We start from the raw sequence: 14,501 nt of genomic DNA, 5'->3' as shown, positions 1-14,501 counted from the left end.
TGGATCACATAGCACTAAAGTAGCTCAGGTTAAGTCTGCCAACAGTATGCTGAGCCCCTGAGAGCTGCAGTCCATCCCAAGTCAGAAATGAAGCACAGAGAAGCCATGCTAATCAGTACTAGCATTGGAACTTGGAGTGGCCAGTGTACTTCCAGCCTATACAAAACAAGATCGGCCACATCTAAAAAGCAAGTAAATCAAACTGTTAACTATAAAGCTTTTTATTTTCTCTTCACTGCCTCTAAATTTAAACAAACAAGTAGTAGGGCTTGTGACGTCAATTAGATGTCACTTTCCTGCTATCTTTAGTCAATTTTGAAGTTGGGTTTCAAAGAAAATGTAGGACTTCTTTACTAAGATTCTGAGAATATAATCTCTCTGATAGAGTTGAGATTTTTGTGCTTATTAATGTATAACACAAATATTTGATAGTATGGAATTATTCAATCTTCACTTCTATAGCCTTGATAATAAACTTGACTTTGTAACAAATTTTTTCCCTCTCAAATACTTTCCTAGGCTCACTTTTCAATACTAAAAAGTGACTCCCTTCTATTTACTAGGTCATAAATTCTACCTAATGTCTAGAAATCAAATTCCATACATTCTGCCCTTTTTTCTTCTCATCACAAACGATAAACATTTTGCAACTGGAATATCACTGACCAAATATTTGATGAAGTCAAAAATTTACATACTAAATTGGCTTTGCAGTCTTAGCAGAAGCCAAAATTTAGTGGCTGATTATTCCTCTACAGATCTGTAGATTCAGGAGTCATTTTATGGGGAGGTATAAAATTATGACAAGCAGAACTGAAATGGAAAGCTTAAACTAGTCTTTTCATTGCTGTTTTAGATTTTATTTTCCTCATTTACTTATGTTGATGAGGTGTCGTATGTCCTATAGCCTCGTGTAAGAAGGAAAAATAAAAAACAAGCACTATTAGCATTTGCATGTTTGAAATCTTGTCAATGATAAAAGGTGCTGAGGCCAATGAATTCCCTGAATGTGTAAAGGGAAAATTAATCTCAAGCATAACTTTGGGAAGTGGGGAGAAACATGTAACAAAATTCCTTTTTGCAGTTTATAAGGCAAGATAGTGAAAGAGTGAAAATTTTCATTAACAACATCTTTTAAAATTATAAGCAAAAATGTCAGCATGCCATATAGCATAAGAGAGGACATTGCTCATGAAGCAATCACCAAATAGCACTGGAAGAGATGGTTGTATAGTATTATTAAAAGAATAATAACTTAAATGTGATCTACAATCAGGCCTAGAAAAGGAAATTTGTACATCTTTCTCTGATGACTTTTGAGGCAGTATGAACTATTTTCTGACTCAGCCTGTGTTAGTATAGATATTGTCATGCCCAAAGACTGAGAGATGATCTTAAATACTGTATATGATGGCATGATTCTCAGAGAACTTAAATGGCTTATATTACTAGAGTTTCAAAAGTAAAATAAAAGCCAAATAGAAAAAGTATAAAAAGAAAATATGACCCTTAAGTAGTTAAAAAATAAATTAGCAAATAAATGCCTATCATAGGAATGAAGGAATTCTCTGCTAGACTATAAGCTTCTTGAAGATGAGAACTTTTAACAAAATTTTGTTGCTATATGCCGAGGACATAGCATATTACATTGTTGCTTGTTGAATAATATTAATTTTTATCTGGGGAAGATTTAGATATCATTTAGTCCAGTTTTCTCATTTTGCAGATAAGGAAACTGAGGCTCAGAGAAATTACATAATTTCCCTAAGATAATATGGTAATAAACAGCAGAGCTAGAATACAAATCTATCATTCTTCCACCCAGATTCAGCCAAATAAATGTCATTGAATTTTTGTCTTGATTTACTGTAACAATCAAATTTAAATCCATTCAACAAGAAAATAATGAAATAATCCCTTATTTCCAGGAATTTTACTTCTACTTTGAGTAGCAAAATGCACATAGATAATTTAATAAAAATATATACAAAATTATTTGGAAGCGATGGGAAGAAGACTAAACTCTAAGTGAGAGGATTTACCAGGAAAATCCTCTTATAGGAAAAGGTAGATGCAAAGGGCTTAGGAAAACTAGAAAGTCTGAGAACCTTAAGTGGTAGAAATCAGGACAAGAAGCATTCAAAGCTAGGCTCAAAAACACTAGATTTATAAGACTGCATGTTTTTATAGTCTTTATGTGATTTAGGCAGTAGTGATATGATGAAATGTTTTAATTGAATATTTGTGAAGTGGGCAACATACTTTTTAAAAGTATTTAGAAATTATCTATTTTCTTTTTTCCCTTCTATTTTAGAAATAAAATAATAATCTTCATTTTCAAATCCTCTAACAATGCCAGTAATAATGTGTAGTTACATAGCACATAGTACAATTTATACTTCTTAATAACAAAAAATCTAAACTATAAAGTAGCTATTTGGCACCCTCACATACACATATGCTTCTTGACTTGGTTAGTGGAAATGTCTTTGTTGGATATAGGAGAAGAGATTGCAGTCTGCTTCCTCACCCAGAATGCAGAGAGCTAATAATGGTTTGGGGCCAGATATGATGCCCAGGGACAAACTTTAAGATAATTCTTAAGGTTTTATTAGTCATTAAACTCAGATGATGGTAGAGGGGTATTTGAAAGATGAATGGGGGAGAAAACCTGTCAGTAAAAATTGGCCTATCATTAAATAAATTTACAGAGCATTCTTATTTCTCCTTTGGTAGGAGAAAGTCAATCAAAAGAGACAAATTTTTTCATGAAGATGATCAAGAACTTTCCTCATCCATGCCAAAAAAAAAAAAACGCATTAAAAATATCATCCCACATATGAGTCGGCCATTTTACTTTTTTCCTTTTGTTCTTCAACCAAAAAAAAAAGTTTTTGAAATATTTGCCATACTAATTGGATATGTGATTAATGGTAAAACTGATATAGCACTTTTTATTTGTAGAGGTTTCATGGTAATATTTCATTAACTACTCCCCATAAAAATTGTATGAGTTAACATTGCCAGTGTCTCTATTAGAAAGAACTAAAATTCAAATTAACAAATTTACTCATGTTTTTAATAGCAGATATTTAAAAAAAATAGAATTAGAACTGTTATACCTATAGCCCAATGGAAGTGTGTTTGCTGGACACTGGACGACAATATACATGACTCAGCAACAATGTTTTTTCTTCCCTCAGGGGCCGATGTTATCAATTTTGATGGCCATGTTGTACTACCCTACAGATTCAAGAATAAGAAGATGAAAACTCTGAAAGATGTCATTTCTTTGAAATTTAAAACCTCAGAGAGTGAAGGGGTAATCTTCCATGGAGAAGGACAGCAAGGAGATTATATTACCTTGGAACTGAAAAAAGCCAAGTTGGTCCTCAACTTAAACCTGGGTAGGCTCCAATCACCTCATTCATTCCTTTTGTTTTGAATTTACAATGTGAATGCACTGTTTTACTGGACCCATAAATTTTGCTACTGCAGGTAAGTCAGAGAAATAACTCATGGAAGCCAAGAGAGTTTGGATGGCTTTCCTATGATAACTCAACTGATAATTGCCAGAGGCTAAATCTGAACCTAGGTTTTCCTGACTCTAAATTCAGCACTCCATCTACTTAACTAAGTCATCTGCAAACTGCTTGGAGGAAGGAGGTAGGGAAGGCTGGAAAGGGTTAGTGTTTATTGAAAAATGATGGATGTGTCAAAATCAGAAAAAAAAAGTTAAGAAAAATGTTTTCATGATATTAATATTTAACCTGTTTTGATTATTACTTATTGATATAAATGGAAAATAAAATTGAAAATGCTAGCCAAAACAGATACTGATATTCAAAAACTACAATTTAGGCAAAGCATGATGTGATCTACAGTCCTTTAAATTTTTTTTATTCTGGAGATATATAATACAATCAAAGCTGAAATAGGAACACTTGAGTTGAAGAATAGATTCTTTTTATCTTGCAAAACTTTACTTAGATAATCATCACCACTACTAGGAGGAGTTTATATTATGTAACACAGTACAGTTTACAAAAGACTTTATTTAAAATGGCTTTTTCAGATTAATAATGTAAATATTCTCACTATTTTTATATTAGGGAAAACAAAGACAGGATAGCAATGCTAATAATAATGACTGATATCCTTTATATAAGCATTTACTGTATGTCATGCACTACAGTGATTTTCAATTATTGTTTTATTTGATTCTTACAACAGCCATGGGAAATAGAGGCTATTATCATTTCATTTTACAAATGAAAATATTGAGATAAATAGAAGTTAAATAACCTGCCCAGTCACACAATTTTTAAGTGTCTGAGGCTGGATTCGAACTTCTGTTTTCCTAAGTCTAAGTCTGGCATTCTATTCACTATGATATAATTTCCTTAAAGATGCAGAGATAATTATACAGTCTATACCTGGGTTCAATATTACCCCTGTGATATTGGGCCTTCCAAATACGGGGTTATTTTTTAAAGAGTAAGGATTTGATTTGATTTGTGCTATAATTAAATTGTTAAGATAATCTCCTTATCAAAAAGATCCCTACATAGATACATTCTAATGTATGTACCCAAAACAATAACCACAAGAATTATACCAACAATAAAACTAAAATAGCAAAAACTTTATCTTAATAAAATTCTACCATATACATTGTTCTGTGTAATTTTATTCTGAAAAGAGATAATCTCCTCCACAAATAAAGAAGATTTGCCCAGATATACAGATGATAATTCAAATAGAAGAGTAGCAATTTTCTCTTCTTTAAAACTTTGTTTAGCCTTTATACTTGGAATTGAATTGTAGAAATATATGCATATTGAGAATTCCAGACTAAAATGGCCACAGTGTAAAAGCAAAGGGCTTCCTCATCTGACCACCTACTGACATAAAGTGCCTCAAAAGGAAAAAACCAAAATCAGATGAGTAAAGGGGCTCATCAGTAGGGTACAGCCTTGAAGGTACACAGGGTTTGAGCATTCCCTGCTATAAGGGGGTAAAATTGCTCCTTCCAAAGTGTGAGCTGATCACCCCTCCCCCATTCCACCTACAGTGCCAGAGTCAGAGTGAACACAGTATCAGAGTGAGTGGGGGGCAATTTCTAGGTTCTCAGGGTCTGACTGGGGACACCCATAGAGCAGCGAGACTTGGGACATCAGGAGGCTAAGGAACACAGAGTTTGAGCTCTGAGGTAGGGCAGAAAGTGACTGCAGACAAGAGACACAACAGAGACTGAAAAATAGCCTCAGGGCAAAAATCCCTCTGTAGCTCAACACAAAGACCTGCCTACCCTCCTCACTTAGATTTCTGACTAGGAAGGTAAGTAAAAATTAACAAAACAATGGCCACCAATACCCAATAATTACAATCTAGAACTACCAAAAAAAACCCCAAAAGGAAACAAAGAAAAAAAGCCTCTGACCCTGGATAATTTCTATGGAGAAAAAAGCTAGACTACAGAGAGACAACAGAAGATGATAAACAAGCAAACACTTCCAAACCCTCCAAAAAATATGTAAACTGGTCACAAGCTCTTGAGGAGCTCATATTTGAGTTAATGAACCAAATGAGAAAGATAGAAGGAACTTGGCAAGAAAAGTGGGAAATAGTGTAAAATGAAAATAACAGTTTAAAAGACAGAATCTCCTATTTTGAAAGAGAAACCCAGAAATCAAATGAAACGATAAGCAAATTGAAGACCAGAATTGATGTGCTAGAAACTATAAAAAGCAAGATGGATCAAACCAAAAAGGGAAATCAAAAGATCGTCGCTGAAAATCAGTCTTTAAAAACTGGAATTGGGCAAGTAGAAGCTAATGATCTCACAAAACAGCAAGAATTAATAAAGCAAAGTCAAATGAATGACATATTAGAACAAAACATGAACTATCTCATTGAAAAGATGGCTTACTTGAAGAACAGATCTAGGAGAGACAATTTGAGAATTGTTTGTCTACCAGAAAATCTGGGAAAATACAGAGGCCTTGACATCATGCTACAAGAAATTATCCAAGAAAACTGCCCTGATATTCTTGAACAAGAGGGCAAAATGCACATTGAAAGAATCCATAGATCACACTCTACATTAATCCTCAAAAGACAGTCTCCAGGAATGTAATTGCCAAATTCAAGAGCTTCCAAGCTAAGGAGAAAATATTGCAAGAAAACAGAAAGAGATAATTTAGTTATCAAAGATCAACAATAAGGATTACAAAGGATCTGGCAGCTCTACACTAAAGGACCACAAGGTTTGGAATATGATATTCAGAAAGGCAAGAAAATGGGCCTACAACCAAGGATCACCATCAAAACTGACTATATACTTCCAGGGAAAAGTATGGGCATTTAACAAAATAGAAGATTTCCGTATTTGTAAAGTATTTGTAAAGAAAAAACCAGAACTAAATGGAAAATTTGATGTCCAAATGCAAAACTCAAGAGAAACATGAAAAGGTAAATAAAAAAGAGAAAATAAAAATATTTTCTTTTAAGGGCTTCAATAAGGTCAGATTGTTTATATTTTATATTAAAATATGATATCTGTAACTCTCAAAAACTGGATTAACTATCATAGTAGTTAGAAGAATTATTCATAAGTGGTGGTTGGGGTACAAAGTAGTTTAAGATGATATGTAAAAAAAGAAAGAGGGAGTGGTTATAGAGCAAAACTTGAAGGAATAAGAAAAATAGAATAAATTATACTATAAAAAGAGGCACATGAGAGGGGGAGGGGAAGAATTGTATTATAAGAAGATGAGAAAGAAGGTGCTAATAGTTAATACTTAAACCAGTGATGGGCAACCTTTTAAGCTTGGTGTGTCAATATTCTGTATGTGGCCTCATGTGGCCGCATGTCATCAAATGGCTTTGCTTGTCAGTGCTGACACGTATGTCATAGGTTTGCCATCACCTACTCACAGTAGAATCAACTCTGAGAGGGAAGAGCATCTAGATCCATTGGAGTATCAAATTCTATCTTACCCAAAAGGGGTAATTTTCAGAGGGGAAAATTTAGTGGGTGACTGGGGCAGGGAGTACCAACAGGGAGAGAAAAAGAGAGGGGAGGGAATTCAATAGACCCTACAGAAAAATATAAGAGGAATAAGAAGGGAGGGGATGGAAAGGGAAGTAAAATAAGGGTGGGGAATAGGGGGATTGATTAAAAGCAAAACTCTGGTGTTGAAGGAAATAGTGAAAGAAGGAAGGGCAAGACTAGGAGAGGAAATCAAAATGGTCGTCATACACAGGTATTGATCAAAATTCTGAATGTGAATGGGATAAACTCACCTATAAAAGAGAAGCAACTAGTAGAGTGGATCAGAAATCAAAATCTTACCATATATTGTCTAGAAGAAACACACATGAGGCAGATAGACACACACAGGGTAAAGATAAGAGGCTGGAGCAAAATCTATTGGGCATCAACTGAGAAAAAGAAAGCAGGAGTCACAATCATGATGTCTGATAAAGCCAAAGTAAAAATAAATCTGATTAAAAGAGATATGGAATGTAATTACATCCTGATAAAAGGCAGTATAGATAATGAGGAAATATCAGTACTCAACATGTATGCACCAAATGCTATAGTGTAAGAGGGAGACTTTAGGTATTTATAGATATATAATTAAAAAGTGTGGCCACCAGGAATCAACAATTCAGGTTAATTCTGTAATTAAATTAGACCCAAGTCAGGACCGGGTTTAAGGTAGTTTATTTACAATTAGGAGGGTAAAAGGTAGGGAAATAGAGTGAGGGAGAGGCTAATCCAGGCCTGCAGAGGCCTGGACAGAGAGAGAAGGTTAGAAGGCTAAATAAATGAGGCTACAAGTCACAAGGCCTAGCAATCAGGCTAGAGCCTACTTAAAAGTAGAGTTTGGAAACGCCAAGGTAGGCCCAAGAAGTCAGCCTAACTTACCCACGTGACCATTCAGAGTAGAAGCTGCCTGTGGTCTCATACGAGATGCTTCAGCATCAAGTTCAAAGCAGGAACTCCCTTTAGCAGGAAGTAACCAACGTACTTGAAGAGAAAGTGTCTTTCGCCACTTCCTGTGGGTCCACCTCTAATTCAAGTGGACAAATGGCAGCTTCTGCACTAATTTGGACTGCCCAAAGGGCACTCCCTTGTTCTTGATTTGTTACTTATTGTCACGTGTGGGTAACTCCATCCCCCTCCCCACTAAGGGAGACGGGGATGACATCATCTCTATGCCTAGGGTAAGTAGAGTTTGACTATGAATGGGCTAGAGCTAATTCTATTTATACAATAGCATCAAGATTTCTAAAGGAGAAACTAGTGGAGCTTAAGGAGGAAATAGATAGTAAAACTACACTAGTAGGAGACTTGAACCTTCCTCTATTAGATCTAGATAAATCAAATGAAAAAAATAAATAAGAAGGAGGTAAGAGATGTGAATGAAATCAAAGAAAACTTAGAGTTAATAGAAATATGGAGAAAAATAAATAGGGACAAAAATGAATGTTCCTTCTTTTCAGCAGCACATTGTACATTCACAAAGATAGACCATGTAGGAGAACATAAAAACATAGGAAACAAATGGAAAAAAAAGCAGAAAAATTAATTGCAACCTTTTCAGATCATAATGCAAAAAATAATAATTAGTAATTGTACATGGGTAGGCAAATCAAAAATTAATTGGAAATTAAATAATATGATTCTCCAAAATTAGTTGGTTAAAGAACAAAACAATGAGGAGATATCATATAAAAATCTATGGGATGCAGCCAAAGCAGTGTTCAGGAAGAAATTTATATTCATAAGTGCATATATTAACAAATCAGTGAGGGAATAGGTCAATGAATTGGGCATGCAAATTAAAAAATTAGAAAGAGGTCAAATAAAAATCCCCAGATAAAAGCTAAATTAGAAATCCTAAAAATTAAAGGAGAAATTAATAAAATTGAAAGTGAAAGAACTATTGAATTAATAAATTAGATTACAAACTGACACTTTGAAAAAACAAACAAAACAGATAAAGTACTGGTTAATCTAATAAAAAAAGGAAAGAAGAAAACCAAGTTAACAATATCAAAAATGAAAAGGACGACCTCACCTCTAATGAACAGTAAATTAAGGTAATTATTAAGAACTATTTTGCCCAATTATGTGGCAATAAATATGGCAATCTAGGTGATATGGATGATTATTTACAAAAATATTAATTGCCTAGATTAACACAAGAAGAAATACAATATTTAAATAATCCTGATTCAGAAAAAGAAATTAAAGAATCCTAAAGAATCAACTAAAAAAGCTAGTAGAAATAATCAACAGCTTTAGCAAAGTTTCAGGAAACAAATAAACCCACATAAACCATCAGCATTTCTATATATTTCCAATACATTGCAGCTGCAAGAGTTAGAAAGAGAAATTACACTTAAAATCATGCTATATAATGTAAAATATTTAGGAATCTATTTGCCAAGACAAACACAGGAACTATATGAACACAACTACAAAGCACTTTCCACACAATTAAAATTAGATCTAAAAAATTGGAAAAACATTAATTGTTCATGGACAGGATGAGCTAACATAATAAAAATGATGATCCTACTCAAATTAATTTATTTATTCAGTTCCATACCTATAAAACTACCAAGAAACCTTTTTTACTGAATTAGCAAAAAGTATAATAATGTTCATTTGAAAGAACAAAAGATCAAGGATATCAAGGGAAATAATGAAAAAAAAATGTGAAGGAGGGGGACCTAGCAGTACTAGATCTTAAACTGTATCAAACAGTGGTCACCAAAACACTACAGTATTGGCTAAGAGACAGAATGGAAGATCAGTGGAATAGACTTGGGGTAAATGACATCAGCAAGACAGTGTTCAATAAACCCAAAGATCCTAGCTTTTGGGACAAGGACTCACTATTTGACAAAAACTGCTGGGAAAACTGGAAAACAGTATGGGAGACTTTAGGTTTAGATCAACATCTCATATACTACACCAAGATAAATTCAGAATGGGTGAATGACTTAAATATAAAGAAGGAAACTATAAGTAAGTTAGGTGAACATAGACTAGTTTTCCTGTCAGATCTATAGGAAATGAAAGATTTTAAGACCAAGCAAGAGATAGAGAATATTACAAAATGTAAAATTAATAATTTTTATTTCATTAAATTAAAAAGGTCTTGTACAAACAAAACCAATACAACAAAAACTAGAAGGAAAGCAATAAATTAGGAAAAAAAATCTTTATAACAAAATCCTCTGACAAAGATTTAATTACTCAAATTTATAAGGAGCCAAATCAATTGTTCAAAGAAATCAAGGAATTCCCCAATTAATAGATGAGCAAGGGACCTGAATAGGCAGTTTTCAGATAAAGAAATAAAAAATATCAATAAACACATTAAAAAATGCTCTAAGTCTCATAATTACAGAAATACAAATCAAAACAAGTCTGAGATACTACCTCACACCTAGGGGATTGCCTAATATGACAGCAAAGCAAAGTAACAGATGTTGTAGGGGATGTGGCAAAATTGGGACATTGATGCATTGCTGGTAGAGTTGTGAATTGATCCAACCATTTTGGATGGCAATCTGGAACTATTCCCAAAGGGCTTTAAAAGACCACCTGCCCTTTGTTATCCAGTCATACCACTGCTGGGTTTATACCCTAGCGAGATCATAAGGAAAAAGACTTGTGTAAAAATATTTATAGCCACGTTCTTTATGGTGGAAAAATTGGAAAATGAGGAGATACCTTTTGATTGGGGAATGGCTGAACAAATTGTGGTACCTGTTGGTGATGGAATACTATTGTGCTCAAAAGAATAATGAACTGGGGCAGCTGGGTAGCTCAGTGGAGTAAGAGTCAGGCCTAGAGACAGGAGGTCCTAGGTTCAAACCTGGCCTCAGCCACTTCCCAGCTGTGTGACCCTGGGCAAGTCACTTGACCCCCATTGCCCACCCTTACCAATCTTCCACCTATGAGACAATACACCAAAGTACAAGGGTTAAAAATTAAAAAAAAAATTATATATAAAAAAAAAGAATAATAAACTGGCCAAATTCCATGTAGACTGGAACATCCTCCAGGAATTGATGTAGAGTGAAAGGAATAGAACCAGGAGAAAATTATACACAGAGACGGATAGACTGTGGCACAATCAAATGTAATGGACTTCTCTACTAGCAGCAAAGATCCAGGACAATTCTGAAGGACTTATGAGAAAGAACACTATCTAGATCCAGAGAAAGAACTGTGGTAGTAGAAATATAGAAGAAAAACAACTGAACTGCTTGATCACATGGGTCAATGGGGATATGATTGGGGATGCAGACTCTAAACAATCAGCCTGGTGCAAATACTAATAATATGGAAATAGGTCTTGGTCAATAAAACATGTAAAACCCAGTGGAAAATGATTAATTTAAACTATGGAAAAATATTCTTAATTAATTAAATAAACTTAAAAAAGAATATAGGTTTATTAACTTTAACATAAATCAGAAAAAAAAACATGCTGATTTAATTGTTCTATGCTGTAATATAGAATTTATTCCTACTATGTACAGTAGTCATGAAAGCATTTCCCAAATTTATATTCCCATAATTCTACAAATGAAACATCAAAATAATCTTCACCATTAAATTTAAGATGTTCATCATGGTAGTCAATATGGCAATCTCTAGCCACTGAATCTTTAATCCCAGATCAGCAGGATAATCTATAAGAGTGTACAAAATTTCTATTGTTTTAGAATAGACTGAATTGGGGCAGCTGGGTAGCTCAGTGGATTGAGCATCAGGCCTAGAGATGGGAGGTCCTAGGTTCAAATCAGGCCTCAGACACTTCCCAGCTGTATGACCCTGGGCAATTCACTTGACCCCCATTGCCCACCCTTACCAATCTTCTGCCTTGGAGCCAATATACAGAAGTTAAGGGTTTAAAAAAATAAAAATAGAATAGAATAGAATAGACTGAATTAAGTGAAAAAATTTAAAGGAACCACCTCTAGAAGAAGTGTTATAAATACTCCTAATGACTGAATACTACACATGTAGGATTTCACAATATTTAGTGATATTTAGCAATATCATTAAAATACCAGTTGCAATATCTAGGCAATGTTATATATGCCAGATAGTCCCCAAACAAACAAATGAAACTTTCAGTTTCTTTAGGCTAAGTTTGTTGCTGTTGTTGTTGTTGTTGTTGTTTTTAATTTGTGGTTCTGGGACAGCATTTTATATGCAGCCACAGATTGCAAATTCTTCATTGTTGCTGGCCTATAAAGCATTTAGTGAAACAGACTGAAGGAAAAAGTAAATAATTACATTACCCACTCCAACTGAGCACATCTGTGTGATCCTTAGCTTATTGTCAGTACCTCATTGAGTAACTAAACAAACTAGTTCAAACTCAATATGTAGTTTTTTTGTTTTTTTCTTTAAAATTGGTCAAGCTAAAAACTATTTATTTCCCTTCTGTGTGTTCCTTGTCCACCATGTGTAAGACATTATTGTCTAAGACAAAGAAACAAACCAAATGTTATTGTGAACAAAAGTCCATTCCCTCCTCTTAGGGGAACACTTTTCTTCCAGAGGGAAACTGGAACACCTCAAAAAGGCGATAAAAATGGAAACTCATTTAATCAAAGGTCGGGGAGTTTAGCATTCTATTGGCCCTCTTTAATTTCATGCCCATATTTTAGGCTCTTCTATCCAGTTTCTGCTATGCCTTCTGGCCTAAAAAATTATGAAAACAATATTTCATAGATTTTGTACTGAGGCTATAGTGTTTCTTTTTTCCCCTTTCATACTTATTTTGATTTCCTTCTTCTGCTCACATTTGGCTCCTTGTATTTATCTTATAGACAGAGCGAATTGGGAAAGTGCTGGAAGAAAGGAAAACCACATTAACTGTAATATGTAGACATCATTATCATTTTAAATATAGTGCAAAACCCCCCAAAATTTAATGTTATTCTTGTAATTTTTTACACCTATATTCTGATCTCTGATAAAATAATTACAAATTAATCAATTTAAGGGCATATTTTAATCATACTTTTAAAAATTTCTTATTAATTAAAGAAAAAGAAGATGATTGATATATAAGGGAACACCAACATTCATTATAAATATTGTCAGTATTGTTCTATGATCAGCATTTTAACTCTCTCCTAATATTTTTACTTTGATACCTGGTTTTAACATTTTATTTGTTCTGTCTGCTTTCTTCTTGCTTTTTCCCACTAACTAACTAACTAACTAACTAACTAACTATATATATATATAAATATATATATATATATATATATATATGAGAGAAGCCATGTGGTATTATGAAAAATGTCCTGTGCAAGTCCGTCCTCTAATATAGACTATCGAAATAATTCTAATCAATCCACTTAACTTGTCATTGCTCAGACAATTATCTCAGACTACAAGATGCAGAGATACTAAGAGTAGCAAATTAACACTAGGAGAGTTTATCCATAGAAAGTTTCCTATAGTCGTTAACTCAGATCCCATACATTTTTGTATGTGTATATACTTATATACTTAAAATGCCATGAAATATAATTCTACATATATATGTATATGCTTAAACAATGTAAATATTCATATAACTTCTAATTATAATCATTTACAAAGGAAATTCAATGTTGTACTGTGGAGCTAGCTAAAAAAGACATTTAAAAACAGGTTCATATCTAGGCATGTAAATAAGTCATTGATTTTAATGTGCCATTTAAATGCATCCTTTGAGTTAACAATAAATATGAATCTCTCCTTAATTACAATATAATTGGCTTACTTTTGTTACAATGTAAGGAAATAGCTTTTATCTAAGCCCATGCAATCACAGATTTAGAGTTTCAGGAAACCTGCAAAGTCCTCCAGCCCCAGTGGTACCAAACTCAAATTGAAATGGAGGTTATTTATGGAACATAACAATCCCTGCAGGCTACATATTCACTTATAAGAGCACATGCTAACATTATCTGTTTTCTATTGTATTTTTCTATTTTATTATATATTTCTTGATTACATTTAATTCTGGTTGGACCCCATGTTGTTGCCATAAGTAAGTAGCTCATGTGGTACCTCTACTCTACTCTAACCTAACCTCCTCGTGTTATAGGGAAATAGCATCAAAATATGGGAGTTATGGGGATTTTTCCATTTAGGCATGGAGTCAGATACAGAATCCAGATCTTGATGTCTTTTCAAGAACATTTCCCATTGTACTATGCTACTTTACACATTAAGAGTTTTTGGTCACTGGAGGCCCCATGTTTTATTCACTTCTCAACTACCACATGGATGTTTTGCATTAAAAATATTTATTCCCTTTCCTCTTAAAAGTCATAAATGGTATACTTTTCTCTCCTTTGTCATTCATTTTTTATTAAAATAACTGATTTTAGAAAAAAGACTATAACTTTCCCCCTCCTTATTTTAATGTTCCTTGATAATAGCCTTTTTTTAATAA

General features: G+C 33.6%; 1 protein-coding gene across 1 annotated transcript in view; it reads left to right on the top strand.

The window, feature by feature from the left end:
- The window catches only part of CNTNAP2 (contactin associated protein 2), a 1,887,185-nt gene that overhangs the window by 428,918 nt on the left and 1,443,766 nt on the right, over positions 1–14,501 (top strand). Inside the window, exons 7-8 of the mRNA XM_044678981.1 lie at positions 3,204–3,407; positions 13,875–13,942. Coding sequence (XP_044534916.1) covers positions 3,204–3,407; positions 13,875–13,942 — 272 coding nt within the window. The remainder of the gene's footprint in view (positions 1–3,203; positions 3,408–13,874; positions 13,943–14,501) is intronic.

Source organism: Gracilinanus agilis, chromosome 5, assembly GCF_016433145.1.
Source record: "Gracilinanus agilis isolate LMUSP501 chromosome 5, AgileGrace, whole genome shotgun sequence".
Lineage (NCBI taxonomy): Eukaryota > Metazoa > Chordata > Mammalia > Didelphimorphia > Didelphidae > Gracilinanus > Gracilinanus agilis.
The sequence above is the reverse complement of the archived record's forward strand: the minus strand, read 5'-3'. Positions and strand labels throughout refer to the sequence as shown.